The sequence below is a fragment of the Drosophila bipectinata genome, chromosome 2L, assembly GCF_030179905.1.
Source record: "Drosophila bipectinata strain 14024-0381.07 chromosome 2L, DbipHiC1v2, whole genome shotgun sequence".
In the NCBI taxonomy this organism is placed as follows: domain Eukaryota; kingdom Metazoa; phylum Arthropoda; class Insecta; order Diptera; family Drosophilidae; genus Drosophila; species Drosophila bipectinata.
In genome coordinates, this window is record NC_091736.1 from 11421444 (window position 1) to 11449136 (window position 27693).

Below are 27693 nucleotides of genomic sequence, written 5' to 3' on the forward strand. Positions count from 1 at the left end.
TTTTGCTCGGTGCAACAGTTAGTTTTGAATATTATTTATGCTAACTTTATTTAATAAAATCGTAAATTTTGTGATTAAATTAAGAATTTATCTTCCCTTAATGTTAGCGTTAGTATTGAGCATCGAATGTACAGAAAGATTCACATTTGGGGTAACTGATCAATGGGAGTGGTAAACTTAAAGTCTTCTGGGAAGAGCTTAGCTGCGTGGGGATACATTAGTTTGTAGGACTGTCTAATAGTGACATCAGCGACTCCAGCGATGTCTCCGATTTCCTTCTGACTTCTCTTATGCTCAGAAGCCTGGGATGCCATATAAATGGCAGCTGCTGCCACGGATATTGGGGAACGTCCAGGAACAATGTCCATTTCGACGGCTTTCTTGGCAATGTGTGTGGCAGCACGTTGTACCATATTGGGCAGGTCTGTTAATTAAGATGTTAGCCATGGATAAACCACGAAATCTAAAAAAAATTCTTACCCAGATTTGCGCAAAATCGGCACATAAAGTCAGCCGTGGTAATTAAGTCTACGCTTGTTTCCAAGGCCTTTAGTGTTAACTTGAAGCATCTTCCAATCTCTTTTTTGCTGATCTTGCTAACGGCGCATATTTCCTTGAAAGTACGAGGCACACCCTCTTGACGACAAGCGATGTACAAACAAGCCGAAGCCTTAGCATCATTTGAACGACCCTTAAGGTTCTTGCCGTCATGAACCTGCACAGAAGATAGCTCAATTTAAAATATTCTACTTATCACCTTCAAAAATTACCTGTTTGAACAAGTTATTGGCGCGATCAACGATTGTTTTAGGCAGATTAATGCGATCAGCCATCGAGGAAATTTCCTTAAATGCAGATATCAGCGAGCGGTCCGAGCTGCTCATAGTACGTCTGTTTTGGTATTTGGGAGCCCCAAAGGCGTCAAAGGAGGCAGACCCTGTGCCTGGACCAATAATGGTGGACAAATCACCACCGCTGAGCAGTGGATTCTCTGGGCCACCGACACGGCTTGGGTCAACTCCACTCTTCTCATTACTGAATGTACGCCACTCCGAACCAACGTCAATTACGCGGTCGCCCACAACCAGACCACACTCGGAGCAAATCATGTCGCCAGCCCTGTAGTCTTCAATCAGGGGAGACTCTGGGTGTGCATAACAGCACACCTTGTTATTGTCCAATCTGCGTTCGTAAAACATATTTTACATTCTTGAAAATTAACAAATTAATAAAGTTTTTACCTCGAAGTTGAAGCCATTTGTTCTAGGGATGTCGAAACTATTTATTTATATATGTTAGGGCATACTTTCGGTTTGGTCACACTATATTTCGATAGCAATGTATCGATAGTTTTTCATACCAGATTTACTTTTTGGAATTTTTTAAAAGTTATTAATAAATTTTATTAGTAGTTAGGGTATTAGAAAAAAGTTATAATAATAACTTATTAGTTAAGATTCTACACTTTTTATAGATCATTTATTATTTGTTTACAATCAAGGTATCGTAGAAAAAAATCCTGTTCCATTCCAAATGTTTCAAAATGTACGTCAGGGAGGGACAACAAAAAAGAGTAAATAGATCTATTTAGGAATTTCAAGTGCGGTATAAACACGCTGGGATTTCAAACATTCAGCCTGACAGCACCATTTTCCATTGTTATGGCAACAAGCAGGCGGTGCTAAACAAACTTATTGACATGAAAATTTAAGATAGTTTTGTATTCATGTTCGTAGTTTGTACGAGTTCCGGCTGTGCAAAAATTACCGGCCAATATTAACTGGCCTATATAAATTTGCAAGAGACTACTATTCTGTGGGAAAACCGGTTGCTACAGTTGCGAAATGTTCAAGAACACTTTCCAATCTGGATTCTTATCGATTTTGTACAGTATTGGCTCAAAACCGCTACAGCTGTGGGATAAGAAAGTTCGCAATGGCCACATCAAGCGCATCACCGACAATGACATACAGAGTCTCGTCCTCGAAATAGTTGGCACAAATGTAAGCACTACTTTCATAACGTGTCCGGCGGACCCCAAGAAGACATTGGGTATCAAGCTGCCCTTTCTCGTGATGATCATTAAGAACATGAAGAAGTACTTTACATTTGAAGTCCAGGTAAGCTTCTAACCCCACACTTTGTTGTATCACTTTGGTAACCGCTTCCCACCCCATAAAGGTACTGGACGACAAAAATGTGCGTCGAAGGTTCCGGGCTAGCAACTACCAGTCGACAACCCGTGTAAAGCCATTCATTTGCACAATGCCCATGCGCTTGGACGAGGGATGGAATCAAATCCAGTTCAACTTGTCCGACTTCACTCGTCGGGCCTACGGTACCAACTATGTAGAAACGCTCCGGGTGCAAATTCATGCCAACTGTCGCATACGTCGCGTTTATTTCTCAGATCGGCTCTACTCGGAGGACGAGCTGCCGCCGGAGTTCAAGCTCTTCCTTCCGATTCAAAAGCCGGTTCAAAAGTCTAACGCCATTTGCAGTTAATTTCAGCGCTTCTAAAACCAAATATAGAGCACCTACTTTACGGAGTCGATGAATTACGAAGCACAAACTGCACAAGACTGTCATCTGACACATATTTACACTTTATGGGAATTACAAACTTGCAACATGTCTGCAAACGTCACGAATAAAAATTCATGTACAGAAATCAAGGTTTTGTGAGTATTTCGGTTCCATTGTCTGTGATGAGAATGGTGTGTTCGAATTGGGCACTGCGAGCTCCATCTAAACTCAATGCCGTCCATCCATCCTCCAGGAGATCATACTCTGATCCGCCGAGAGACAAAATTGGTTCAATGGTAAAGGTCATGCCGGGCTGCATCTTTCCAGGAACATCGTTGTCTGTAAGAAGGAGTATAGATATTAGAGCCAATCGAAGTTTTCATGTACCTCTTATTTTTACAGCATCGTAATTCATTGTTTTTCTTGACTAGATTTTGCATTAATGATTTTTTAAAACCGCCTTTCATAGACAATCCTTCTTAAAACTATAAAGCTTATTAAAAAAAAAAAGGTGAACCTACAATAGTGATATATCTCTGGTGGACCATGAAAATAGCTTCCGATTCCATGGCCAATAAACGCTGCAACAGATTCCAGACCATGCTCTGAACAGAAGCTCTCAATAAACTGTCCAATCTTTTGGAATTCCACATCAGGGCCGCATAGGTCAATGCTCTGATCTAAGCACGATTTTGTGGCATCAACGAGATATCTACCCTTTTCATCAACATCACCAACAAGAAATGTCTTTGAACAGTCTCCGTGGTATCCATTCAAAAACACCGTAACATCAATATTTATAATGTCGCCGTTTTCCAACTTTCGATCATCGGGAATACCATGGCAGGCGACATTGTTAATTGAGGTACAAATGGACTTTGGAAATCCGGCGTATCTAAGTGGCGAGGGGTAGGCATTGGCCCCAATAATCCGATCATGGGCATAAGCATCTATCTCATCGGTGGTTTTGCCAACAACTGCCAGCTTTCCGCATTCACGAAGAACCTGTGCTGCAAGCTTTCCACTTAATCGCATCCCTTCTATCTGCTCCTTATTTTTAATTTCTGGCGTCCCCAGGGTATCTCCAGGCGGTAAATTCTTGAAGTAGTACGCTGGCTTTTGGATTTCATCAGGAACACTACGTTCCTCGGATACCTTGCCGGCGGATACAATTCGTGCAAAGTTGCCTGTATCTCTGAAAGTACTATTTGTTTTATATTTGTAAAAATAAAAATAACTAGCATTTGTACCCATTTTTTTTGCCGAATTTGAAAAAATTCCTGGACAAGGCCTTTTGTCTCATTAACACATTTAAAAGTCCGATCCTTACCATTTTTGTTTTGATTATCAAACTTTTGGGACAATGTGACCAGAGCTTGAATCGTTGTTTCCCACCTGTTTTAAGGGGGTTAGGGTAGTCACAATATTCAAAAAAAGGTATAAAACTTTTAAAAAATTGTCAATCTGAATAAATTTTTAAGATTCGCAAGTTTGGCATTACATTTTTTGTTTTTATTTAAAAAAGTTATTTTATTTTATGAAAACTGAAGGTATTGCAGCCTATAAATGAAAATTATAACTAAAACCAAAGTACTAAAGTACTATTTACTTATTAAAATGTTGTTAATAAAAAATTGTGAATAGAAAAACCCAAATATAGGTTTAATTTTTAATCGTAGTTATATATATTTTTCAAAAATTATTAAAATATTTGTATGTCACTTTAGGTATGCATTTTTATGATCGCTATTCTTTAAAAATCAAACTTATGGTTTATATTAGGGGAAGCGTAGAGCGGAGATGGTAGGTGCTGAAAATGTATTACAGTTGATACTTTGAATTTATTGAAATTGTGCACAAATTTCTAACACTTGGAGTTTTCACGAGTCTGGGGCTGACGGCATTGCAAATTCTTTTACGTTTAAATAAGCCACAAAACTTAGACTTAACTTATTCGGATTTTTAGGATACATTCCGCTTAGAAGCTATTTAATTGATACTCTTTAAATTCTAATTTAATGAAGGAAATCTATGACCTCTTCAGTGGTATTGTTATCAATGAAAAAGCCTCCGCTTAAGGAGAAAACCTGTTTAATAAAAGTTCATTAGACAATTTTCCATTAAAGGAATACTAATTTAATATTTTTTGGATTTTGTGACAGCTAAGAATGTGGGTATCGAGAAACGGAGATTAATGCATCGTTTACCGAGCGAATACATTATTTTGATATTGCAAGTTTGTTTGACTTCCGATTTTCGGTTTATTTCTCAAAAAATAATATTACAACTTATACTCTCCGCTCGATGCATCTTCTTTATAATATGAACTAAATATGCTTTTGTCAAACGGTCCACGCGTTCATCGCTTTGTTTGCATTCCATCTCCGTCTGAATGTTTTCACTTGCTTCTTAATGCCTTCGACTGATGATGTGTACCAACAAGCCAACGACTCCTTATGCCGGCAGTTGTAGCTTCTTGCCCTTAAGAACTTTGGTAATGTATAAGTAGAAGAAATCGCAGTAGAGGATGGTCTGAACAATGCCGGCAAAGATCGCGATGAGGTCGTAATGCGACTCCACCATGTACCGGTAGACCCAGTTGAGCAAGTAGAGTGCACGGTACGATCCGAGGGCAAACAGGTAATGGCTCGTGATGGACTCGGCCTCCCCGGTCTTGCTCACCAGGAACAGCTGCGGTAGAATGGCGACCGATTCCAAATAGATCGAGAAGGTCCACAGCACCTCCATCACCGTAAACTCATGATTAATCACAAGCGAGAGCAGGGCGCACGGCACCAGCAGGAATTCGATGCGGAAGGAATCGTGGTTGTGGTCGTAGGTTGCCTTGAACTTGACGTACATAAAGTATACCGTGGCTCCAGACGTGGCCAGGAAAAGCACCTTCATCACCGAGTTGTACAGGCTCACGTATGTGGTGAAGAGATCAAGATAGCGGGTGAGGTATACCACTGCGAAGAGAATCTGCGATTTGCCGGATATGCCGGCGCACGATCGGGTCTTCCATATCTTTAGCAACAATATTATTATGGCGAACACATGCGAGAGATCTCCAGCGAAGCGAAAAATATTCATCCTGACCTGATACCTCGAGGGGCTGCTGTCTGCTATCTGCTTCTTCTGTTGTTTGGTGTTTTTCCTTCGCAGTCTCGCGACGTGTTAGAACGCACCCTTAAAAAGTGGAGAACGCAAACGGTAACAACGGGCGTCAACAGTGCCGCGTATTTGCGGCTCGATGGGTGCATACGTTACCAAATAAATTGTCGCCTAATTTGCCAACGAGTAAAACTTGGTGCTTTGCCGCTTTTCTAAAAAATTCTCAGCAGAATGTCAGCATAATGAGAGAACCGAAGAGAGTCAAATGACGTGGCCGCAGGTGAACTGTGAGTCGTGGTTCCGATTTCAGTCGTTTGTTTACAGTATGACCAGGGACGGCAGCTCGTATTGCATTCGATAACTTTTCGAAGGGATCGGTGTGTTAATAAAACTTATTTTAAGCTTCGTATGAGCTGTCATTATAAACTTCGACAATGGTAATATTTTTTTCAAACCAAAGTGTAATTAGTTAAGACACCATTAAGATACTTTCGTTTGTTTTTTTTGAAGGCTCCCACTAGTAGATGTAAAATTACAGTAGTTGGGTGTTTCATGATGCAGTGAGCTGATTATTAAATTATATAGACGGTATATATTTATAAGAATATAGGAATATAGAAAAAGAGACGTTTTATTTTTTGTACGATTTTCGATTAAACGATTAAAAAAACAATTGGACTCAGTATCCTGGTCCAGAGGAGGGTTAAACTGTGGTGCATCTGGTCACACTGATGCACGCGTGCGATTTTTTTATTCGGCATCTTTAAAATTATTTATTAGAGGTTTATAAAGAAATAATACAAAATGGTATGTATTTGTTTGGTGTTTTATATTCAGTGTTATATCAAACAAACGAAAGTAAAAGGTCAAATGAAAAAAGCATTCAAATGTTTGTTTAAAATGCCAATTTTTGCCGAGCACCTAGCCTCCATACGCTAAGCGTCTTGAGTGCCGGGTCTGCCAATAAATGAAAACCGCTTTCACATCCAAAATGTAAATATATTTCACCATTTATTTCAGACTATCGGAAAGAACAACAAAATGATTCAGCACCTGAATTATCGGGTGCGAATCGTTCTCCAGGATTCGCGTACGTTCATTGGGACGTTCAAGGCCTTCGACAAACACATGAATCTTATTCTGGGGGACTGCGAGGAGTTCCGCAAGATCCGATCAAAGAATTCCAAGGTTCCGGAACGAGAAGAAAAGCGAGTGCTGGGCTTTGTGCTTCTTCGTGGTGAGAATATAGTTTCCCTGACGGTTGAAGGACCCCCGCCACCAGAGGAGGGTCTTCCGCGTGTGCCCATTCCCGGTGCTGCTCCAGGTCCCGGAATTGGTCGCGTGGCCGGCAGAGGAGTGCCGCTGAACATGTCCTCGGTGCCGGCTGGTCTGCAGGGACCTGTACGCGGAGTGGGAGGCCCCGCACCGTCTCACATGGCGCCGATGGGCCGTGGAGTACCCAGAGCACCAATGATGGGAGCCCCACCACCGGGCATGATCCCCGGAGGCATGCCAGCGATGCCTGGTAATCTTGGACGCGGTGCACCCCCACCGATGCGCGGGCCACCGCCGAGCATGATTCGCGGGGCACCGCCACCGGGCCGGGGAGGATACTAATTTTATACTTTTTCCAAATAAAATAAAATACCAAAATAGTCTTCTTTAATCGATGAATTTATTTATTTTTATGTTTGTGGTAGCGTACGTACATGATTATTGCTTTACATCGAATATATGAGAACCTAGCTGGGATTTATTTAGTCATTTTTCCATGCCACTCCATTCATGGTTACTCCAGTTACGACTGAAGCACCTGTGAATGGTTATACCTTTGGTACTTCGACTTGGGGTCGTATGGATGCGCACACCAAAACGATTATGACCAGATGTTGGAAAGATCCCAGATCTTGATTACCCTATCCTGGCCGACCGTTAATAGGAGCTTTCGGTCCTCGTCGAGGTCCATGTAGACAATGGAGTGTTTTGCGTCATTAAATGACGCCAGCGAGGGACGTTCAACAGTCTGCAGTTGTTTGAAACACGGATCACAGCAGCGAACATCAAACTCAAAGCCCATAATAGGTATGTTAATACGATTTGTGGAACAGTTGTCACAAACTGCTTTTCCACAATGACGACAATGGTGCTGCCGAATTCCTATGTTTATGGAAAGAACATTTATATAGAAACTGATTTAAATATTTGGAATCGTGTGTACCAAGTTGCTTCTGATCCATCATGGAACGGAAGTTCCAGAAAAAGGGCCTGGAACAGAGCTGACAGTTGTTGGACTCCACCCAACCAGGAACTTCCTTTCGCATGGCATTCATTTCCCAAAAGACAACCACCGAGTCCTCTCCACAGCTAATCAGTTGCTGAGTTTGGTTGGCATAGGCCAGGGCCGAAACCTTGTTGCTAAAAGGGTCAAACATTTAAATGATGTCATTTTTCACGCATATGTATATGCCTACCTGTGTCCTTGCAGCTCGTAAATAGTTCCACGTTTGCCGCCAACATCCCAAACTATTACGGACTGGTCGCAGGCTCCGCTGAACAGTAGCTGCGGTCCTTCCACCCATCTTAGACACCGAATTTCCGCTGAAATATGAACTCATTGTCATACACTGTTGGTTCTAAAAACGTATTTGGATACCTGTGTGGCCTTTAAATGTGGTAATCAGTTGAACTCCTTGAACCTCGCATCGCAACATAGTTATCTGTCCAGCATGATCGCCCACAAAAGCATACTTGGCTAATGCATCAAATCTAAAGATATAGAGAAACAAAATTTAATATTCTTCATAATTAAAATAGGGGCGTTGAAAATTCTTGAAGCCAACTAAAAAAATTGAGGAATTCGGGAGGGAAACTTAATTATACCCTTGGTCCCTAATCCCAGGTATATAGACAATCAAAAATAATAACAAAATTGTTCTGATATCTCCAAATTCAAGGCTCTGCTTTTTTTTTTTTATCAAACTTACTGGAGAGCTGTACACGGTGTCTCAAAGTTGTATCCGCCCACTCGCTTTCCACTGTCCGTACAGTGATAGGCGAACTGCTTATCTTTTCCCGCAGATAATATCCACTTGTGTGTTTTGGAGAAAACAACAGCCACCACCCGGGCTTGATGCGATAAGTAATCCCGCAAGAACGACAAACGGTTGCAGTCTTCGGAGAGCGTATACTGTGTCACAGTGCCATTTTCCTGTCCAATATACAGGTGACGGTTTTCCGGAACGTATTCGATGGCAGTGCACCCGGAGGGCATGTGTTGACAAATACTCGGCCAATATTGACCGGAGTCGCGTTTCAGCCATATACGCACAGTTCTGGAATCCCAAAAAGTAAACACAAAACGTTAATATATAAAAAAAAAAAAAAGCTTTTTTTCTTTGAATTTATTTGTATACGCACTTATCATCGGAAATGCTGATTACGCCGTTCTCGCCTGGAATAAGGATAGCAGCGTTCACATCGTCGCTACTCCCCTCAAGCTTACTCAGCAGTTCCGGCTTTTTGGATGTGTTGAAGCGATCATTGTTGCTCCGCTGTGCTGGTTTTATTTCGGCTGCCATATTTTTTAGGGTGGATCCAGCCTGCTACGCCCAAAGCACTTAATGCGAAACTATTTTCGGACTCACAAAAGACACGCAATTTGCTAATCTAGGAGATATGAATCCGTATGCGTGATTCACAACCAATTAACAATACCGTGATATTTGGTTTAATAAAAAATATATTACACTCTGTTATTGGCAAAGCTCGCCAAGGTGGCGTCCCCAAGTCTCCATTCAATGCGGACCAATGGAATTGAAACGGCAAAGAAGCTTTAAAAACTTTGAAAATTTTAAAGAAATATTTTAAAAATATTTTAATTATAACCGATTGAAAAAAAAAATTAATTTCAAAACTCGGCTTAAAAATAAAATTTATAACTAAAGAATTTTGTAAAAATAATTAATTTGACTTTAATAGTAATAAAAGGGAATAAATTAATATTAAAACATTTTATTTAATAGTAAATTTTTTTTAAATATTTATTTCTCCAAAGAAACCATATCTCTGCAAATGAAAAACGCGGCCACCAGGGCAGCCGTTTGTGCAGGTTCTGTGCATCCCTTGGCTAACCTTTCTTCGATTTGAGCCAGCTTTACAATAAGTTTATTCATAACAGACATAGGCAGTTCAACTGTTGAAAAATAGGAAAAATTTGCGAAATTAAGTGAAAGGACTTTTACAAGATTTCAACACTTACGCCTCATCACAAACAAATGCAACTCTGTTAAAATGTCCTCCAATGCGAGGCCCCTAGCATATTTTGCATTTTCAACAGCTATTTAAGAATAAATTGTTATTATTAGTCAGAAAATTAAATGTTTAGACGTGTATATACTTTTAAATGAGTCCTCCACGCTGTTTCCAGACAACAATGCCTTCAGTATTTGTTCAATATCCTGTCTCAAAGGATATCCGACACATGTATATACATTGTCCTCATTGACCGAATCGAACGCCATCACGGTGCTTTGCAAAACGTTCAGGACCTTTCGCATATCGCCTTTGGCAAGGGTTAAAAGAGCACGCTTACCATCCTCTGTAATTTGAACTCTAAAAACAATTTGGAAAATATTAATGACGGCACATCTATGTACATATCTTAGCCCCCCTGCTTACGCTTCGGCGTCAATGATCTTCTCCAGTCGGGGCATCATCTGATCTGGCGATAAAGGAGCGAATCGGAAACGAGTGCATCTTGACTGCAGTGCCGGAATTATTTTGCTAAGATAATTGCAAATCACACAGAATCGCACATTGTCGGTGTACTTTTCAATGATTCGACGCAGAGCATTTTGGGCATCGTTGGTCATGGCATCCGCCTCATCTAAAATGATTAGTTTGAAGGTGTCGCAGAAAATGGTTCGCGTGGACGCAAAGTTGAGGATTTGTCCACGGACGATTCCAATTCCTCTGTCGTCGGATGCATTGAGCTCCAACACCATGGACTTGAACTGTTGCGGGGAGTAAAGTTGTCTGGCACAGGCCAATATTGTGCTGGTTTTTCCCGTGCCGGGCGGCCCATAGAATAATAAATGGGGCAACTGCTTACGACTGATGAACCGGCTAACTGGAATATAATTAAACAATATCATTTAGATTCCACCTCATGCTGATAACCTTAAGCTTACTTGTTGATATTATTTCCTCGTGTGAAATCAAATCATCTAAGCCGCTTGGACGGTACTTTTCCACCCTAAAAAAAGCGATTAGATTAAAAGATTTGATTTAAGTAAACTAATAGCTAACTAATTACCATGGCATTCGCACTGCGGGTCCATTATTTTCAGTCATTATAGCAATTCTTTACAATTTCTAATATTTGTTTGGCTTGTGTTGTTACTGAAATGCCGCTCAATTTCCATTCAACGATAAATGTCAAGATAACGGCAAAACAGGGACCCAATTCCGATTAATACTAGGGGAAACTTTTAATAAAGTTACTAAAGAGAATGTAATTTATTTAAAATTTGTTTGATATAATTAATTTATTTTACGTTTTTTATTTTCAAATTAAAAAATTATCAAAAAAAGTATATTTTCTTAAATTGTATTAGTTGTGTGAAAATACGTACTACAACGTAATTTCATTAAATCCCAAAAATGATCTTAAAATTTCGTTCTTTAAAAATTAAAAAAATACAAATTCTTAGCATTTTCTGTATTGCACTTTATTCTTATTATTCTCTAATTACATTTGTATATATATATATATATATATATTAAATCTAATAAATATTTCTAATTTATTCGTTATGGCTCAAAAAATACATATTACATAGAGCAAAAGCTCGGTCTTCCTTTCTGAGAATCGTTTCCTTAATTATATGTTATCTTTTAATAAGCGTCTAAAAATGTTTAGAAAATTGGTTAAAATACTTGACTCCGAATTTATAGAATACATTACCTATTTGTTTCATTTTAGTTTAGCACCATTATTTACTAGTTACGTATAAGGCACATCTTATTGTTTATTGTCATATTTTCTTCTTTGTATGATCACGTCATTTTTTAGTCTGGAGAATTAGATCATTAATATAATCATACAAGATGTGTCATAAGTATATTACCTCATCTGCAGCTTCAATGACACCAAAAAGTAGATCTTCATATTTAGCTGTACGCCTACGCACTTTAGGGCTTTTATCCGACCTAGAAACAATAGTATATGGCATGAGACAATGAAAACTAAAAATATTAGTTTCAGATGCTTACGATTCGGTATACAAAAGCGGCGACGGGCTTCTATCGCGCAGTTCAACATAGGTAGAGTCCTCCAGTCGATCTTCGTGGGGTATAACATATGTGGCGTTGCTTTCTAATGATTTTTGAGAACTATACATGCTATTAGCAACATCCATACTTTTGAAGGACTCAATCATGGCCGAAATTTGCTCATTTTTATCATATGGAAGCAAATGTCCCAACATTTGCTGTTGGATATTACAGTCTTGTTGGACCGCCGATAATAAAGACTTGTGCTCCTGCAATTGAGACTCTGCATTGGATAAACTGCACATCAATGTAACAGAATTTTTGGAAATTTTTTGAAGAACGTATTTAGCTTCGTCCATCGACTCAATAGAATCTAAGATTGATTGGATCTTGTTAAAGTCACTTCTTATTGAATCTTCTTTCTTTGAATCTTCAAAATCCATTATAGCCTTTTGCACATGATCTATACCCTCTTGAATATAGTCTATATTTGCTTGTATGCTATCTATTTCTTTAAGATCGTCAAACCGTGTCGAATTACTCTTCAAAGTATTGAGTTCGCAGGACAGACTTTCGCGCTCTGTTATTTTACGCTCCAATTCAATCTCCAATTGCGTTATCATCTGTCTATTTCTGGCCGCAGCCACTAAATAATGATATAGGTTTTCCCAGCTTTGTCGATACAATCGGGAGTTCAAGTTAGTATTTTGCAAACGTACCGGCGGTATTCGCCTTTGTTCAGACTTTGACCGCTGGCTTTTGCGAAGAGCAATAACTTCCTCGGTTTTTCTCTTCAATATGTTATCCTTTTGGCTTACTTTGGCCTCCAGAGATTGGACAGCATTTTTCTGGCGTCGTTGCTCCTTCAGTAACTGGGCTATTTCTTTAGTTTTCCGACTATCTTCAACCTTATGTCGATTGTTTTGTTCCGTGATTTTTTTCATTAGTTGGACCTTAAAGAACACAAAAGAGTTTTTGAGATACAGTATTAAATGGGTATAATAAAATCACACACCTTTGCCGTCTTTAATGCACCCAGTTCGTTGCGCAATAAACTTATTTGGGTTTCTTTTGCTTGTTTGTCTCGTTGTTGGCGTAAATGTTCCCGCTGAGCCTCTTGCAAGGTACTCAATTTTTTTTGCATATCGGATATCTTCATCTCATATGACATTTTGATTTTCTTAAGATCGTCTTTTGTATTGGTAATCGGGCCTATAACATAGATTAAACATAATGATTGGTTTATATTTAAAGGTTTCTTTTATCTAAAAGTCTACTTACTCAAATTGAGCAAAACGTCATCTCGTTCCTTTTCAGCGTTGGCAATTTTGTAATTTAATTGAAGCACTTTATCCTCGAAATTCGTCCGCATTTGTTCCATTGCCCCTCGCGCCCTTTCCAATTCATTTATTAACTTTGTTTTGCACTCTATATCTCTATTAATAATACTGAGGGTTGTGCCTTCAGATATACCTGAAAATTATATTCCACAATTAGGAACTACATATTTTTAATCACTTAAGATATTTTACCTTCACAGCCTTCAATATTAAAGGTTTGTTCGGCTTCATAGCTTTGATTTTCCATTCCGGGCACAGAAAGACTCATCAAGTACTCTTTTTTCTTCTCCAAATCCTTTTTGGTTTCGGTTATCAGATTTTCTATTTATAATAAATCAAAATTTTTTAGTGATAATGAAAAGAACTAGAGAAAATAAAAAATTTGTAATTTTTACCATCGAATCCGGGGTTTTTGCCACCAGCAACTCTTATAGCAGCTTTTTCGGTTTGTCTATTCATTTCATCGGATTCAATTAACTTGGCTTCAAGATTTGCGATTTCTGATATATATTTACCGACTATGTCGGTTATTTCACATTCGGAATTGTCGTCAGTTTTCCACTTTTGTGAAGCCACCTGCAGTTTGAGTTCTGCATTTTTTTCTGTCAAAACGTTAACAGTTTCCTGCATTGCTTTCAGGCGCTGCTGAAGTCGTTTATTATCGGAAAGTAGCAAAGTATTCTCATTGTATGTGTCAGACACAGTTGTATTTCCTTCGCAGTCCACTACAAGTTTGCCCTTAAATTGAATTTTATTTTTAGTTATTTTCATTAAGGAAAGCACAACAATTATCACCTGCTTGTATTCTATTAATTCCCTTTGCAATGTGGCGATTTCTCGACGTAGATGGGAAATGGTTCGGGAACTTTGATCTTTGTTAAGTTTAATTTTGTTTTGAATGTTTTTAGCTCGGTTTGCGTACTCCAAAGTACTTAGGGTTTCTCTAAAATCTCGATCAGTTGGCGCCACGCAGGCTATCATCAATGTTTGGCTGTTTCCACCCAACGAGTCTTGGAGGAGGCGAGTCAGTTTGGTAGTTCGGTAAGGTACATGCGTAGTTCGCTTGTCCCCAAGGGCTGAAATACAATTTCCAAGGCCTAGGAGACCGGTGTTTATGGAAATACCTTCGCGAGCCCTCTCGCCTTCAGCCATCGTCCGCTTAAGACGCTCCGAGCCGGCCAAGTCAACAAAATGGAACTTTGAGGTAAGAGTTTCCATATCGTTGTCCAAACCACCATTATTCGAGGAAGACAGCAATCGCTGTCTACGAATGAAAATTGTGAACATAGCATGCGACCTGGACGACGTGTTATTCATTTTTGTAGATGCGGTTGTTCGCGCTAAAGCCCCCTGCTGGAGGTATCTGTAAAGGTAAAACATCAGTATCTTAGTATCTGAAATTAATTTTAAAACTACCCACCTTAAAGCATCTTTTTCCTCATAAATGGGTTTAATGGACGTTCCAGATATGGTTATTTGGCCATCTGAATCTTCGTGAATTTTGAAACTGTCACTTTTATTGAATGGATTTAAAAGGTCATATATATCTTCGTGGTACAGCTCGATGTACTGAACAGCGAGACTGAATTCAGGCCTTCCACCTGTTGAATTTTCCGAAGTTGAGCCTCTTAACTCTTCAATTCCACTGAAAATTTGTCGCACCGCCCGGGGAACAACCCCAAGGCTATTGAATTCGGAAGTTTCCGTCTCATGATCGAAGCCGGTGCCCATCGTATACGTTTTTCCAGATCCTGTTTGGCCGTATGCTAATACTGTGGCGTTATAGCCTTGCAAGGCATTCCTCACCAGACGATCCACGCACGTTGAATAAATTTCACCCTAAAATATATTTATGGAAAGTTAGTTAAATAATATAGGGAATCTTATGAACTGGCATACTTGAGTGGAATCAACATCAAACACATGGTCATAGGTAAATGTTCTATCAGACCCAAGAAAAATCTGTGGCTCGCCAAGGGCTACGGTTGTGCAAGTACGACACATGTCTATCATCTCTCTGGAGTTCTTGGGCCGGATTCTAGAAATTAAATAAAATATGTATTATATTCGGTGATTGAGAATTTTTTTTAAATTACTTATTTACCTCACAGCCACCCGCACTGCGGTATCCTTCGGACAGTCTACTTCGGAAGACATAGTGCTATATTACCTGAAAATATATGGAAATTGGAATGTTAATACGGGGAATAATGGAATTTAGAAGTTAAGCTATTCCTAAATATTGTGAGCAACAAAAACAATGCATAGATATTTATGTATATATGTATATAGCAATTGTTAAGTCATTCAAGTGGTCACTAGCACCAAATGTAGCAGTTTGAAATGCACATATGTACATACATATATATATATATGTACATATAATGTACATGCACATGATATACGATTAAACATACCCATGAACTTGCAATTATGGCGGTCATAAACACAGCCTTGCATATTTATTCAAGCTCTTAAAAATCATTCAATGAAAAAGTAACCAAACTAGCCTTAACATCAACACGAACAGATAAATATATTGTTTGTTTATGTCCGCTTACGTAGGTACTCACATATATTACCAAAACTAATCTTAGCATGAAAAACATACATATGGAAATTAAACCACCGAAATAAACCATTTAAAGTGAGAATTGTTAGAAGAAAAATATATAAAAAGATACATACCAAACAAATAAACCAAAATCTTGAATCTATAATGTGTAATGTAAAGTGGCAGAACCCTTTTTCTAATTTAGTTCATGACACAGATTTTAGCTTCCCTAGTGAAGTGCTGTTTACACACGTTCCGTCACATCACACAAACAAAACAACTGACCAAAAGCTGTTTCGGCTAATAATTCCGAGCTGCAGACATCTGACTGCTCCAATATTGGGGGTATTCGATACTACTTTATTTTGGTATTTTATTTTTCTTTAAAATATACCAAGTAATCGGAAATGGAATAATGTCATTAAAAAATCATTAAATATTTTATTATTAGAAAACTATTAAGTCACCTTAATTTAAAAACAATAAATAAATAAACAAGTTATAGTATACCGATAGTTATAATAATATACTAGGTGACGCATCTGGTATTTTTAGATGTAGAAAATGATTTAGATGCCTAAAAAGCATGGGTATTAAACTTAAGGAACCTAATCTTGATCGATTTTTAAGTCTATAATATTTTAAAAATACAAATTTTTTTGTTATTCAAAGTATAATAGTATATATAGCTTTAAACTTTGAAGCTGCGTTCTTGAAATTGTGATGCGATATTTCGTCACTGGAAAAGAATACCCCTGATATTTATCGAGATTGCGAAAAGACTGATTTCAAGTTTTTGCATTGATAATTTTGCAAATGCATACCATTTTTCAAGGCCCATTGCTGTTTCGCCGATTTTGCCAAATAATTGTACCAAAAGCACTGCCCAAAAAGTATACACATCCAAGCTTGCCTTTAAACCGTAAGTAAATAAAATAAAATTGTCAAAAAGAATACAAGATTACATGAGCATTTTGGTGAAATTGGATTATCTTGCATGTACACATATGAAAGGTACCAGAGTCATGACCAGCACTTTATCTAAAAAGCTCATTGCGTATCCAATCGCACGAAAGGATCCAACCGTGGAGGATGATTTCCATGGAACACCAATTAAAGATGTATACCGGTGGCTGGAGGATCCGGATGCGGCGGAAACCGAGGAATTCGTGAATGCCCAAAACAATATTAGCCGGCCATTCCTCGAGAGCGGGGAGCAGTGGAAGAAAATCAACGAAAAGCTCACCAAGTTGTGGAATTATCCCAAATATGGCTGCCCTTATCGCTACGGAAATTATTATTATTACTTTATGAATACTGGCCTGCAAAACCAAAGTGTCATGTACCAGCAGAAGACCTTGGACGACGAAAGTCAGGTCTTTCTCGATCCGAACAGCCTCTCGGAGGATGGTACCGTCGCCTTAAGCCAAAAGTCGTTTTCCGACGATGGCAAGTACATGGCCTATGGTCTGAGCGAAAGTGGCTCGGATTGGGTGAAAATCCTCATTCGAGATGCTGAGACCGGCAAAGATCTGAGTGAAGTCCTGGAGAAGGTCAAGTTCTCCGAGATATCATGGACAAAAGATAATAAAGGCTTCTTTTATGGAGTAAGTATCTAAGCTTTGTAAGACGAAATTTATCTTTTATCTTTATATATCAGAGATATCCGGATCAAGATGGTAAAACCGATGGCTCTGAGACCAAGCAAAATGAAAACCAGAAGTTGTATTACCATCGCGTGGGCGAGAGTCAAGATAAGGATACCCTTGTTGTCGAGTTTCCCGAAGAACCTTCATGGCGAATGTAAGAATATTTAATTCATTTCCTTAAAGTAAAAGTAAGAGGTTTTGTTTCCTAATTCTTTAGTCAATCAACCGTATCGGATTGTGGAAAATACTTGATACTTGCTATTGTAAAGGATTGCCGGGACAACATTGTATTTTACGCAGATCTACAGCCTGGCGAAGAAATTAATTCTAAATTGAATGTTAAAAAAATTGTGGAGAAGTTTGAAGCTGATTACGATGTAAGTTTTATTTTTTACTAAACAATATTCTTTATTTTTTTAAACGTAACATAATCTTATTATTGTAGTATATTACCAATGAGGGCTCAAAGGTGTATTTCCGCACGAATAAAAATGCACCCAACTATCAACTTATCCTCATAGACTTTGAAAAACCAGAGGAAGCCAACTGGCAGACCATTATTGCTGTAAGTTAATTTATTTTCTTGTTAAAAAAAAAAAAACTAATTAACATTGTCTTTCCAAAAATCAGGAGAACAAGTCCGATGTGTTGGACTGGGTTAAGTGCGTCGATGGAGACAAGTTGCTTGTTAATTATATTAGGGATGTTAAGGTAACTCAACTTATATACTTCGTTTGAAAAATATTAATTATTCTTTGGCTCTTCAGAGTGTTTTACAAGTAAATTCACTGAATGATGGAAAGCTGCTGCGAGAATTCGACTTGGATATAGGCACCATTGTGGGAACTACGGGAGAGAAGAAATATTCCGAAATTTTCTATAACTTTTCTTCGTTTTTGAATCCTGGTACAATTTATCGGTACGATTTTAAGACGCCCGATGAGAAGCCCACAGTTTTCCGCGAAATAAAGCTGAATTTAGAGGGATTCCGGCAAGAGGACTATGCTGTGGAACAGATTTTCTATAGCAGTAAGGATGGAACCAAAGTGCCCATGTTTATTATTCGCAAAAAACGTGATAGTATTGAACCAAGGCCATGTCTTCTTTACGGATATGGAGGTTTTAACATCAGTATGCTGCCTTCATTCGGACTCTCAGGGTAGCTTTATTGCTATTATCAAATTAAGACATTCTAAACAACACGATTTTCTGTAGCCTTATGTTTATAGACACCTTTGATGGCGTCCTGGCCTATCCCAATCTGCGAGGCGGTGGCGAATACGGCGAAAAATGGCACAACGGTGGTCGGCTATTGAACAAGCAGAATGTGTTTGATGACTTCCAAGCCGCTGCCGAATACCTGATCGACAATAAATATACAACCAAGGACCGTTTAGCAATTCAGGGAGGATCCAATGGTGGTCTTCTAGTTGGCGCTTGCATAAATCAGCGTCCCGATTTGTTTGGAGCAGCTGTGGCTCAAGTCGGGTATGTCCTCAAATGATTTGCACAAAAGTAACTAAAATAATCGACTTATGATTTTAAACAGAGTAATGGACATGCTACGCTTCCACAAGTTCACCATCGGACATGCATGGTGTTCAGATTACGGAAATCCCTCTGAGAAGGAACATTTTGAAAATCTGTACAAGTTTTCACCACTGCACAATGTGCACACTCCCAAGAGTGATGAGACGGAATATCCATCGACCCTGATCCTTACCGCCGACCACGATGATCGCGTTAGTCCTCTACATTCATTGAAGTTTATTGCTGCTCTGCAGGAGGCTGTTCGCGAATCCGAGTTCCAGAAGAATCCTCTACTGTTGCGCGTTTATCAAAAGGCCGGACATGGCGCTGGAAAACCAACCTCGAAGAGAATCGAGGAAGCTACTGATATATTGACGTTCTTGGCTAAAAGTCTAAATATCGGCACAACCAACGTTTAAGACGCCCAACCACTGAATGAATTGCATTTCTCAGTAAATAATTGCTTTTTATACTTTGCTTTATTTTAAAAATAAAGGTAGAATCTAAAAATGAATTCGTGGCTTCTTTTTATAGGATGTATGGATGTAGTTTCCCTCCAGGCCCTCTGCCCATTTAATAAAAACCATACAAAATTCTGTTATTGAATTTATTATTCAATTACTAATTTTATTTTATTTCTGGAAACGTACATGTTATGTAGCGATTTACTTTTCCTCTGGTTTGCTGAAGACAAAGGTCAAGTTGCACTTTCCACAATAATGACGATCTTCGTGGGCAGCCATGAAGACGCCAGCGCCGCAGTTCTCTCCAGGGCACTCACGACGGAGACGATGGATCTTGCCGTTCTCGTCGACCTGCGAATGAATACGATTGTGTTATTAAGATTTTAAATAAAAGTTAGTAAACGGAAGGTTAATAAGTCACTCTGAACGCCAAATCTTAGGTCAAAGAGCGCAAGACCAAGACTCAAGAATTCCAAGAACAGATCAGAATGTATTGGGGTGTCGGAGTATTGATTGTACCTTGTAGTATTTCAGGACAGCTAGCTTGACCTTCTTCCTCTTGTGCTTGATTTTCTTGGGGGTGGAGTAGTTCTTCTTCTTGCGCTTCTTGGCACCACCACGAAGGCGCAGCACCAAGTGCAAGGTAGACTCCTTCTGAATGTTATAGTCAGAGAGGGTACGGCCATCTTCCAGCTGCTTGCCAGCGAAGATCAGACGCTGCTGATCTGGAGGAATTCCTTCTTTGTCCTGAATCTTGGCTTTGACATTTTCGATGGTATCCGACGGTTCGACCTCAAGAGTGATGGTCTTGCCCGTGAGGGTCTTAACGAAGATCTGCATCTTGATTACCAGTCACCAAACTGAAAGAAATATGAAATAATCATTATAGATGTGTACAGAACAATGAATTCTTAAAATAGCTTTAAAATTAAGTAACGAAAATAATCGAACAATGTTTTTATATTTATAAAGGTTTTTTTTATTTAGTCACAAGCTTAAAAGTAGGGAGAAGTATTTGAAGTTTAAACAAGCAGCACTGCATTGATAACGCCATCGTTCTCTGGATTATTTGTGACCTGGGCATATTTTCCCCAAACCACTTTGCCGGTTTGCGTTACAAGACCGAGTTCGGAAATGTTGACTTCAATTACTGTGCCTTTTGTAATAACTCCAAGCGACGTGAACATTGGAGAGCTGGGGTTCTTCTTTACCCCGATAATAGGTAGGTTGAATGTAGCTTTCAGTTCGGGATGCGTCACGTGGGCCTTCTTCATACGCAATCCCATTGGTCTGATGAATCGCTCGAATTTCGGAGGCTTCCGGGTGAAGTTCTCGCCCACGAATGTGACTTTTGTAACCATGCGCTTCCAAGCCTTCCTCTTGGTCTTGCCAGTCTTCAGTACTTTGAAAACCTCGGCATCAGACTGTGCGCGCACTTTAGGTATGGGCACGTCCCACTTTCCAGCCTTCTCCTTGCGCTTTTGCTTAATCATGTTCGACAGCACCTTAGCGCTGGACTGGATGCCTCGGTCGAGCAGATAGTGGGGTAGGGCTCCATCTTCAACCTTCTCCTCCTGCTTCTTGACCTTCTTCTCCTCGTGGGCTTGGATTTTTTTCTTAATCTGGATCTTCTCATTACGCCGCTCCTTGTTGAAGAGTTTGGCCTTGATACCGCGTAACTTGCGGGCCTTGCGTGCACGCTCCTTGGGAAGACGGGCTTCCTTCTTGCGTTTTCGCTCCTCATAATCCAATCGCCGGCCATACAGCTTGCGATGGCGTTCCATATACTCATTCTGCGGCATGGTGGATGGTTAATTCTGGGCACCCGATCTGAAATAGGTCGAGACGTTAAATTTGCCAAAGCCATTTACACAATGCGAAAATATGTTTTCTGTGGACAATTTCGGCCAAATTGGACTTTCGACAGACAACCATTTACGCACAATTTCACTTACCTTAATGTATAAATTTAAATTTCACAATGCAAGTCTTTTCACAAGAAAATTTAAGCAAGCAAAATTGCTCATAAATGTTGCATGTGCTCCGCCATTATTTTTTTTAAATTACGATTAATCATTTAAATATTGCACTCGCAGCAAATAAAAGGTGTAAAGACACCATCAATCGAATATTTTCCCGTATTTTTCCACGACTTAACGACTTAAAAATAAACACAGACCAAAAACTTACCTCACTTCGGCAACAGAATCAAAAAGGAAAAGAGCCAAGTACTCGGCGTGACAGGAAACGAGAAAATTTCAGAGTTGCATTTGACCAGGGCTACTTTTTTGACAGTCTGGTAACATATCGTTTCGAACGATAGTTCCACACCACTAAATTATAGCTATATCTAGCTATTTTTAAACTAATTTTTAAAAAGCTAAAATAATTTATAAAATACTTTTTTAATTCCTTTAAAAATAACTCTAGATTTATTTTTGTATACCCCATATTTAACTCCAAGAGATTTTTGATTAGACAAGATAGTATTTACTAAATTTTTGGTAGTTTCTGGCTGCAGTTTATATTTTATTCATTACCTTTTTAAATTCAAATTTTACAGATAAAATCTCTAAACACAAAAAAGTTACCGAAAAAATGCCTCCACCTATTAAGGATGTTAAAATAAATAATAAGCACTTTCTCAGTAATTTGTAACTCACAAATAAGAATAATGAAGGCTGAAGAAACTCCCGATAAGCTTACTGGATATACGGTATATAAGGACTGGCAGGCTGGTTTTTTCATTTGTCTTCGCCTAAGAATGCGCTCCACAAATCCTTTTTCCTGGGCATTGCACATGCTATAAAAATAAAATGTTTGGAAAATTTGGAAAAAGATTTCAAAAAGTTTTTTGCACAAAAACATACGCAGTTCGAAAGATTTCAGAATACTGGCTGTTCTTGTGTAAAATCCAGTTCATAATTTCTACTTCCATTAGACCAGAAACTTCACGCAGATCACAAATCTCATTGGCATCGAAAAATTCTGCAATCACAGGATAAGCGTCCACAACTTCACAATGAAAAGCGAAACCACCAGCTTTCAAAAATGGAACAGCTTCTTCGATATGTGCGAAAATGGCCAATTCACTTGAAGACCGGGAAGATGATAGTTTTTTTTGTATTAATCTGGTAATAGATGCATTTTTACTTTCCTGAAAAAAAGAATATGTTCTTATGAAAAAAAACTAAAAGCTTTTACTTACTCTGAATAAAACCTTATAGTAGCCAATGTCCTCAAAAGATATTTTTAAGGGACTTGAAGTTATCTCGTCCACTGAGGATGGCCCCTGGTCGGATGAACTAAGCAATCCGCCTACAACCGAGGAGGTGTAATAATTGTACATAACCAAGGAAAATAAAAATAATGTCATGACGAGGAACCGTACAGAACGATCTCTGGGAATGGGATCCAAGCCTTGCTGGCACACAGCCCCGAAAGTTTGCAGAACTCGCTCAATACAAGTGGTTTTGATTTTTGAATCAATCTTTTTTGTAGCCTGTATAGAAGGTAAGGATTTTGAGTTATCTCCTCTATGCAAGAAAAAGAAATCAATTATTTCGAAAACTATCCAAATAACGCTAAAAATAGCCAAGGTTAATAAGCAGAAGAACCACACTTTATCACTAAAAGGAGATAAAAAGTTTCCGCTTTTTCCATGGGTATCCAAATCAGAAGTATAGCGATATAGAAAAGCGGTCTCAAATTTCCAACTTTGGTGTATAATGTCAAACTCAGCAAAACGATTAATTCGGTTAAAGGCTCCAGATGCGGCGATATCTGCTTCGTTTCTCATAATTATTCCCAGGAGACCAAGCCGGAAGGTAGTGTTTCCCAATCGTCCAGCCCATCCTCTTGAGTTCCGGAAATTTACAGAGAAATTGAAACGTTCTCGCAAAAGTCCTAGAAGTTCGTAGTGATATTTTATAAAGGCGGCAACACCCGAATCTTTTGTTGGACGAGACAGTATAGATTCAATTTGTTCATTTGTATATATATCATCTTTGTCAATCTGAAAAAAAAGTTTTAAGACTGGTAGACTAATATAAAACTGATAAAACATACCACGCTCGCTCCCCTAAGGGTTAGCCCATTAAATTGCCCACGAGACTCAATACTCTGCATTTGAAAAATATTTCGAACTACATTGATTTGTCCGTTACTTAAAGTTGCTATTAAATTAATTTCAATGTTTGCTCGCAAATGACGTCCTTTAGAGTGAATATCCCAATATGCGTAGCCATTTTCTGATTTATTAACATAGGTTATCTGGGCGTTGGGTCCTACGTAGTCAATATCCAAAGGAAACAAGGAATCAATGTCGGTACCGACACCCCAGAGAAGCCACTGATAGGTCTTGTTAAAGTATCTATTATCTGAGGCTTCCGAAATTAGTTTAGAAGTTCCATTACATTGTGCATTGACGAAAACTGATGTTTGAGCATAATTTTCCCTCGTTAATATGGATGACAACGAATAGTTTTGGTCTAAATGGACAAAACTAACGAATTGGTCTATTTCCATTAGGGCCTGAGTAGTATCTCGCGAATCTAGGAAACCGTTTTGTATCTAATATTAAAATTTAATACCTTAATAAAATTTAATCTCACCTCCAATAAAACATGAAAAAATAATTGCATTTTTTGATTTGACCAATTTTGTAATAAAATTGGTTAATACTAATCCACTCATTTGCAAGTTTACCTCGCGTGCTGCAAGGATTAAAATTAACGGACACCACAAGACTTTCATTTTGAATGTTTGCATCCTCTGAGGAGCTTTTACTTTTATACGAAACCCGTTTCCCCCTTTGATTGACAGCGTGAACTGCTGTCAATTTTTAATGATTGGATTGTAAATCGTTTAAATTGGCTCATTATATCTTGAATTTGAATTGAATTAATGTTCATGTCCTGCCTCATTCATGTAACCCAGAGCTAATTTGGCAATTTATGTTGCTCAAATAATTATTTTTAAAAATTCTTTGATTTATTGATTGATCTCATAACTGGTTTTAAGGTATAATTTTTTTCTATTTATTTTCTTAAATATGAGAGTTTTATTTTAATAAACTTGAAACTTTAGTAAGAGATTAATTAAAAAAAAAAATACCGTCATAAATCGATAGCCAAATACTCCCATCTCTAATGTGTTTACAAAAATAAGTACCAATTTCCTTAAGGAGAAAGTAATGTTTTATCAAAATGTCGTCTACGTTCAGATATAATCTCCTTCGGAGTGTTAAGCCCTATACTCCATTTGTCCCCCAGCTTTCCAAGTCTCTTCTCCGGGTCCTTATACAAGTGTCGGTGCATTTTATTGAAACAAAGAAGTCTTCCTCCGAAGTGCTGTCCCTTGCCATTAACAAATTAACAAATGCTGGGCATAAGGTTCCCTCCAACTTCTGCGAACTCTTTACCATGGTTTTCTTGACGATGCAAATATACTTGAGGTATCCAAAGGGCGCAGTTAAGCATCATGAGCTCCGAAATTGTTTATTGGACGATTTAAAGTAAGTATGCTAGTTAGTTTGGCTTCCAATGAAATTAAGATTAACATTACTTTATTAGTTTTACAGAGGAATATGTAGACGATATTTGTAAGGTCCTGATCAACCATAGAGACGTTCTGTGCAATAATTTTTCGGCTACCAAAATGGATCGGTCCAAAATGTCCCAGTTCCAGTGGAGGATTAATATTTCCCTATCCTTAAAGTAAGTTCTTATTGTTAAAATGTCTTTCTGTAATTTAGTAATTCAACTTTTTGTCCCCAGTTCCGTACAAATCAACAGACCAACAATTGTTTTGCATTTTAAACTTCAAAACAAGGAGTTTCGAACTTTAGAGCTGCCGTTGTCTATGTTTCAACAAGTACGGTACAACATCGCATTGCTCCTCAATGAGCTTCAATCGCTACAAAGCCGAGCACTTTATTAAAATATATATTTAGGTTTAAATTAAATAAACACACACATAAAATTAAATAATACAAGAAAGAAAAGATAAATTCGGGCCGAGCCAAAGTTTATACACCCTTGTGGTTAAGATTGGATATTTTTTTTGTGGGATCCCTGAAAATGGGAGTTTTCCCTATATGGCCCACAGTGATGCCCATATCTTCCTCAATTCTCATCCAATTCTCAAGCGGAGTATCTTAAACGATTTCTGGATAGATATCCCACCACTCTACATCAAAATCCTGTGACGAAATATTTTTTAGGATTTTTGTCCATTTTTCGTGATGGCCCCCTTGAAAATGGGGTTTTGCCCTATAGGGCCCATAGTGATGCCCATATCTTCCTCAATTCATATCCGATTCTCAAGCGGAGTACCTTAAACGATTTCTGGATCGATTCTCCACCATTCTGCGTCAAAATCCTGAGACATAATATTTTTCACATTTTTTGTCCATTTTTCGTGATGGAACCCCTTGAAAATGGGGTTTTCCCCTATATGGGCCACTATGATGGCTATATCTTCCCTAATTCTTACCCGATTCTCAAGCGGAGTACCTTAAACGATTTCTGGACCGATTCCCCACCATTCTGCATCAAAATCCTGAGACAAAATATTTTTCAGATTTTTTGTCTATTTTTCGTGATAAGACCCCTTGAAAATAGGATTTTCCCCTATAGGGGCCACAGTGATGGCTATATCTTCGTCAATTCTCATCCGATTCTCAAGCGGAGTACCTTAAACGATTTCTGGAACGATTCCCCACCATTCTGCATCAAAATCCTGAGACGACATATTTTGTAGATTTTTTGTCCATTTTTCGTGATGGACCCCTTGAAAATGGGGTTTTGCCCTGTAGGGCCCACAGTGATGCCCACATCTTCCTCAATTCTCATCCGATTCTCAAGCGGAGTACCTTAAACGATTTCTGGATCGATTCCCCACCATTCTGCATCAAAATCCTGAGACGAAATATTTTTCAGATTTTATGTCCATTTTTCGTGATGGGACCCCTTGAAAATGGGGTTTTCCCCTATATGGGCCACTATGATGGCTATATCTTCCCCAATTCTCATCCGATTCTCAAGCGGAGTACCTTAAACGATTTCTGGAACGATTCTCCACCATTCTGCATCAAAATCCTGAGACATAATACTTTTGACATTTTTTGTCCATTTTTCATGATGGAATGGGGGGTTTCCCCTGAAAATGGGGTTTTCACCAATATGGCCCACAGTGATGTCTATATTTTCCTTTTCCTATATGGCTATAAAATAATACAAAATAATTTTCAAATTGGTCGTTAGGCTTTGTTTTTATCTATCGTTTCTATCTATCGTATTTTTTTTACTCATCTCTTTCGATAACAAATTATCGAGTATCGATATCGATACTTATCACTAAATAAATTGTTTCAACATGGTAAATAAAACTTTATTTTCTAAAGAAAATTAAATTAATTATTAATATTATTGCAGCTCCCCTTATCCTTGTTAAAAACGGCTCAAAGCCACCCAATGGTAAGAGTTTCAGTGGATCGTTTCATTATCAGAACTAACTTACTTACTATTTTTTTTGTTTAGTTGGTTGAGCTGAAAAATGGTGAAACCTACAATGGCCACTTGGTGAGCTGCGACTCCTGGATGAATATTAATCTTCGCGACGTAATTTGTACATCAAAGGTAGGTTTTAATATAAATTAATCTGCCTAATTTTACGGACCTCTATGGTGGTGGAAAGTAAAGCGCGGCAGCTGAGAGACTGGGAGCCGGCAAGCCGTTGTCAGCGGTTCCCCGGTCGTCAGCTATGCTCTGGTTAATCCGCTGTCTTGCAATTTCGTATCATAGCTATAGTAGATGCCAATATCCACTTTTCAAACTTTTGAATAATTTAAAATTTATATTTTTTTAGGATGGCGACCGGTTTTGGCGAATGCCGGAATGTTATATCCGAGGCAGTACGATTAAATATTTGCGTATTCCCGATGAAGTGATTGACATGGTAAAGGAAGATGCCCAGGCCAAATCGAGGAATCGCACAGAGATGAACAAGAACCGCGGTGGAAATCGCAATAACGTCGGCAACAGGAGTGGGCAAGGGTATGGAGGTCCCGGAAACAACGCAATGCGCCTAGGAGGGTCCGCTGGTCAAGGGAATCGTCTGCCCCATGCTGCCAAAAATAATAGAAAGTAATTGTACAGACCATAGAAATAAATATGTAATTGAAGTCACCGTTCAAGTCAATTATTTATTATTAAAATTTGACATTTTTTTTTTTTACGAAA

At 38.6% G+C, this 27693-nt stretch overlaps 14 protein-coding genes across 19 annotated transcripts; 5 read left to right on the forward strand and 9 right to left on the reverse strand.

Annotated features, from left to right (window-relative positions):
* Positions 1-18: 18 nt before the first annotated feature.
* Positions 19-1374, reverse strand: TfIIB (transcription factor IIB). Its single transcript, XM_017243806.3, has 4 exons — positions 1242-1374; positions 771-1182; positions 481-715; positions 19-424 (listed from the first exon to the last, which is right to left on the reverse strand). The coding sequence occupies exons 1-4, from the start codon at positions 1256-1258 to the stop codon at positions 141-143; spliced, it is 948 nt and encodes a 315-aa protein (XP_017099295.1). The 5' UTR covers positions 1259-1374; the 3' UTR covers positions 19-140.
* Positions 1375-1844: 470 nt separating this feature from the next.
* On the forward strand, positions 1845-2671 carry Bug22 (cilia- and flagella-associated protein 20). The gene is made up of 2 exons (XM_017243293.3): positions 1845-2120; positions 2182-2671. The coding sequence occupies exons 1-2, from the start codon at positions 1845-1847 to the stop codon at positions 2503-2505; spliced, it is 600 nt and encodes a 199-aa protein (XP_017098782.1). The 3' UTR covers positions 2506-2671.
* Positions 2193-3907, reverse strand: LOC108126640 (methionine aminopeptidase 1D, mitochondrial). The gene is made up of 3 exons (XM_017243292.3): positions 3777-3907; positions 3048-3721; positions 2193-2865 (listed from the first exon to the last, which is right to left on the reverse strand). Exons 1-3 carry the CDS (start codon positions 3857-3859, stop codon positions 2672-2674), a joined length of 951 nt encoding a protein of 316 aa, XP_017098781.2. The 5' UTR covers positions 3860-3907; the 3' UTR covers positions 2193-2671.
* Positions 3908-4187: 280 nt separating this feature from the next.
* On the reverse strand, positions 4188-6006 carry KdelR (ER lumen protein-retaining receptor). Of its 2 annotated transcripts, none has more exons than XM_017243730.3 (2): positions 5792-6006; positions 4188-5715 (listed from the first exon to the last, which is right to left on the reverse strand). In XM_017243730.3, the coding sequence occupies exon 2, from the start codon at positions 5617-5619 to the stop codon at positions 4981-4983; it is 639 nt and encodes a 212-aa protein (XP_017099219.1). In that variant the 5' UTR covers positions 5620-5715; positions 5792-6006; the 3' UTR covers positions 4188-4980. The 2 variants fall into 2 exon arrangements, with proteins under 2 accessions (XP_017099219.1, XP_017099218.1); XM_017243729.3 differs by having other exon boundaries at positions 5797-6003.
* Positions 6007-6059: 53 nt separating this feature from the next.
* Positions 6060-7306, forward strand: SmB (small ribonucleoprotein particle protein SmB). 2 transcript variants are annotated; one of them, XM_017243732.3, is made up of 2 exons: positions 6060-6077; positions 6661-7306. In XM_017243732.3, the coding sequence occupies exons 1-2, from the start codon at positions 6075-6077 to the stop codon at positions 7255-7257; spliced, it is 600 nt and encodes a 199-aa protein (XP_017099221.1). In that variant the 5' UTR covers positions 6060-6074; the 3' UTR covers positions 7258-7306. The 2 variants fall into 2 exon arrangements, with proteins under 2 accessions (XP_017099221.1, XP_017099220.1); XM_017243731.3 differs by lacking the exon at positions 6060-6077 and adding an exon at positions 6295-6447.
* On the reverse strand, positions 7297-9403 carry Wdfy2 (WD repeat and FYVE domain containing 2). The gene is made up of 6 exons (XM_017243728.3): positions 9058-9403; positions 8625-8972; positions 8294-8406; positions 8112-8238; positions 7859-8055; positions 7297-7797 (listed from the first exon to the last, which is right to left on the reverse strand). The coding sequence occupies exons 1-6, from the start codon at positions 9216-9218 to the stop codon at positions 7517-7519; spliced, it is 1227 nt and encodes a 408-aa protein (XP_017099217.1). The 5' UTR covers positions 9219-9403; the 3' UTR covers positions 7297-7516.
* Positions 9404-9554: 151 nt separating this feature from the next.
* Positions 9555-11070, reverse strand: RfC3 (replication factor C subunit RfC3). The gene is made up of 6 exons (XM_017243364.3): positions 10955-11070; positions 10830-10894; positions 10318-10768; positions 10037-10251; positions 9899-9976; positions 9555-9832 (listed from the first exon to the last, which is right to left on the reverse strand). Exons 1-6 carry the CDS (start codon positions 10990-10992, stop codon positions 9681-9683), a joined length of 999 nt encoding a protein of 332 aa, XP_017098853.2. The 5' UTR covers positions 10993-11070; the 3' UTR covers positions 9555-9680.
* A 313-nt stretch (positions 11071-11383) lies between these two features.
* Klp31E (kinesin-like protein 31E) lies at positions 11384-16128 on the reverse strand. 2 transcript variants are annotated; one of them, XM_070277275.1, is made up of 13 exons: positions 15942-16128; positions 15358-15423; positions 15153-15291; positions 14674-15092; positions 14049-14616; positions 13649-13991; positions 13446-13574; positions 13195-13386; positions 12929-13125; positions 11914-12866; positions 11769-11850; positions 11606-11714; positions 11384-11546 (listed from the first exon to the last, which is right to left on the reverse strand). In XM_070277275.1, exons 2-12 carry the CDS (start codon positions 15408-15410, stop codon positions 11703-11705), a joined length of 3087 nt encoding a protein of 1028 aa, XP_070133376.1. In that variant the 5' UTR covers positions 15411-15423; positions 15942-16128; the 3' UTR covers positions 11384-11546; positions 11606-11702. The 2 variants fall into 2 exon arrangements, with proteins under 2 accessions (XP_070133376.1, XP_070133377.1); XM_070277276.1 differs by lacking the exon at positions 15942-16128 and adding an exon at positions 15671-15710.
* Positions 16129-16554: 426 nt separating this feature from the next.
* LOC108126910 (prolyl endopeptidase) lies at positions 16555-19500 on the forward strand. The gene is made up of 9 exons (XM_017243679.3): positions 16555-16729; positions 16822-17414; positions 17468-17610; positions 17674-17833; positions 17902-18021; positions 18087-18167; positions 18224-18615; positions 18672-18944; positions 19006-19500. Exons 1-9 carry the CDS (start codon positions 16624-16626, stop codon positions 19403-19405), a joined length of 2268 nt encoding a protein of 755 aa, XP_017099168.2. The 5' UTR covers positions 16555-16623; the 3' UTR covers positions 19406-19500.
* A 79-nt stretch (positions 19501-19579) lies between these two features.
* RpS27A (ribosomal protein S27A) lies at positions 19580-21779 on the reverse strand. The gene is made up of 3 exons (XM_017243683.3): positions 21641-21779; positions 19970-20310; positions 19580-19801 (listed from the first exon to the last, which is right to left on the reverse strand). Exons 2-3 carry the CDS (start codon positions 20288-20290, stop codon positions 19652-19654), a joined length of 471 nt encoding a protein of 156 aa, XP_017099172.1. The 5' UTR covers positions 20291-20310; positions 21641-21779; the 3' UTR covers positions 19580-19651.
* On the reverse strand, positions 20226-21776 carry Ip259 (NSA2 ribosome biogenesis factor-like IP259). 2 transcript variants are annotated; one of them, XM_017243681.3, is made up of 2 exons: positions 21641-21776; positions 20226-21280 (listed from the first exon to the last, which is right to left on the reverse strand). In XM_017243681.3, the coding sequence occupies exon 2, from the start codon at positions 21250-21252 to the stop codon at positions 20473-20475; it is 780 nt and encodes a 259-aa protein (XP_017099170.1). In that variant the 5' UTR covers positions 21253-21280; positions 21641-21776; the 3' UTR covers positions 20226-20472. The 2 variants fall into 2 exon arrangements, with proteins under 2 accessions (XP_017099170.1, XP_017099171.1); XM_017243682.3 differs by lacking the exon at positions 21641-21776 and adding an exon at positions 21406-21590.
* A 184-nt stretch (positions 21780-21963) lies between the features above and the next one.
* Ir31a (Ionotropic receptor 31a) lies at positions 21964-27086 on the reverse strand. 2 transcript variants are annotated; one of them, XM_070277482.1, is made up of 6 exons: positions 26976-27086; positions 23519-24022; positions 22659-23465; positions 22321-22607; positions 22114-22253; positions 21964-22058 (listed from the first exon to the last, which is right to left on the reverse strand). In XM_070277482.1, the coding sequence occupies exons 2-6, from the start codon at positions 23975-23977 to the stop codon at positions 21973-21975; spliced, it is 1779 nt and encodes a 592-aa protein (XP_070133583.1). In that variant the 5' UTR covers positions 23978-24022; positions 26976-27086; the 3' UTR covers positions 21964-21972. The 2 variants fall into 2 exon arrangements, with proteins under 2 accessions (XP_070133583.1, XP_070133584.1); XM_070277483.1 differs by having other exon boundaries at positions 23519-24003; positions 26976-27081.
* LSm-4 (Like Sm protein 4) lies at positions 24592-25426 on the forward strand. Its single transcript, XM_017243424.3, has 3 exons — positions 24592-24965; positions 25024-25167; positions 25228-25426. The coding sequence occupies exons 1-3, from the start codon at positions 24658-24660 to the stop codon at positions 25388-25390; spliced, it is 615 nt and encodes a 204-aa protein (XP_017098913.1). The 5' UTR covers positions 24592-24657; the 3' UTR covers positions 25391-25426.
* Positions 26767-27647, forward strand: LOC108126938 (uncharacterized). Its single transcript, XM_017243727.3, has 4 exons — positions 26767-26830; positions 26887-26928; positions 26992-27090; positions 27320-27647. Exons 1-4 carry the CDS (start codon positions 26828-26830, stop codon positions 27599-27601), a joined length of 426 nt encoding a protein of 141 aa, XP_017099216.2. The 5' UTR covers positions 26767-26827; the 3' UTR covers positions 27602-27647.
* The last annotated feature ends 46 nt before the right edge of the window (positions 27648-27693 follow it).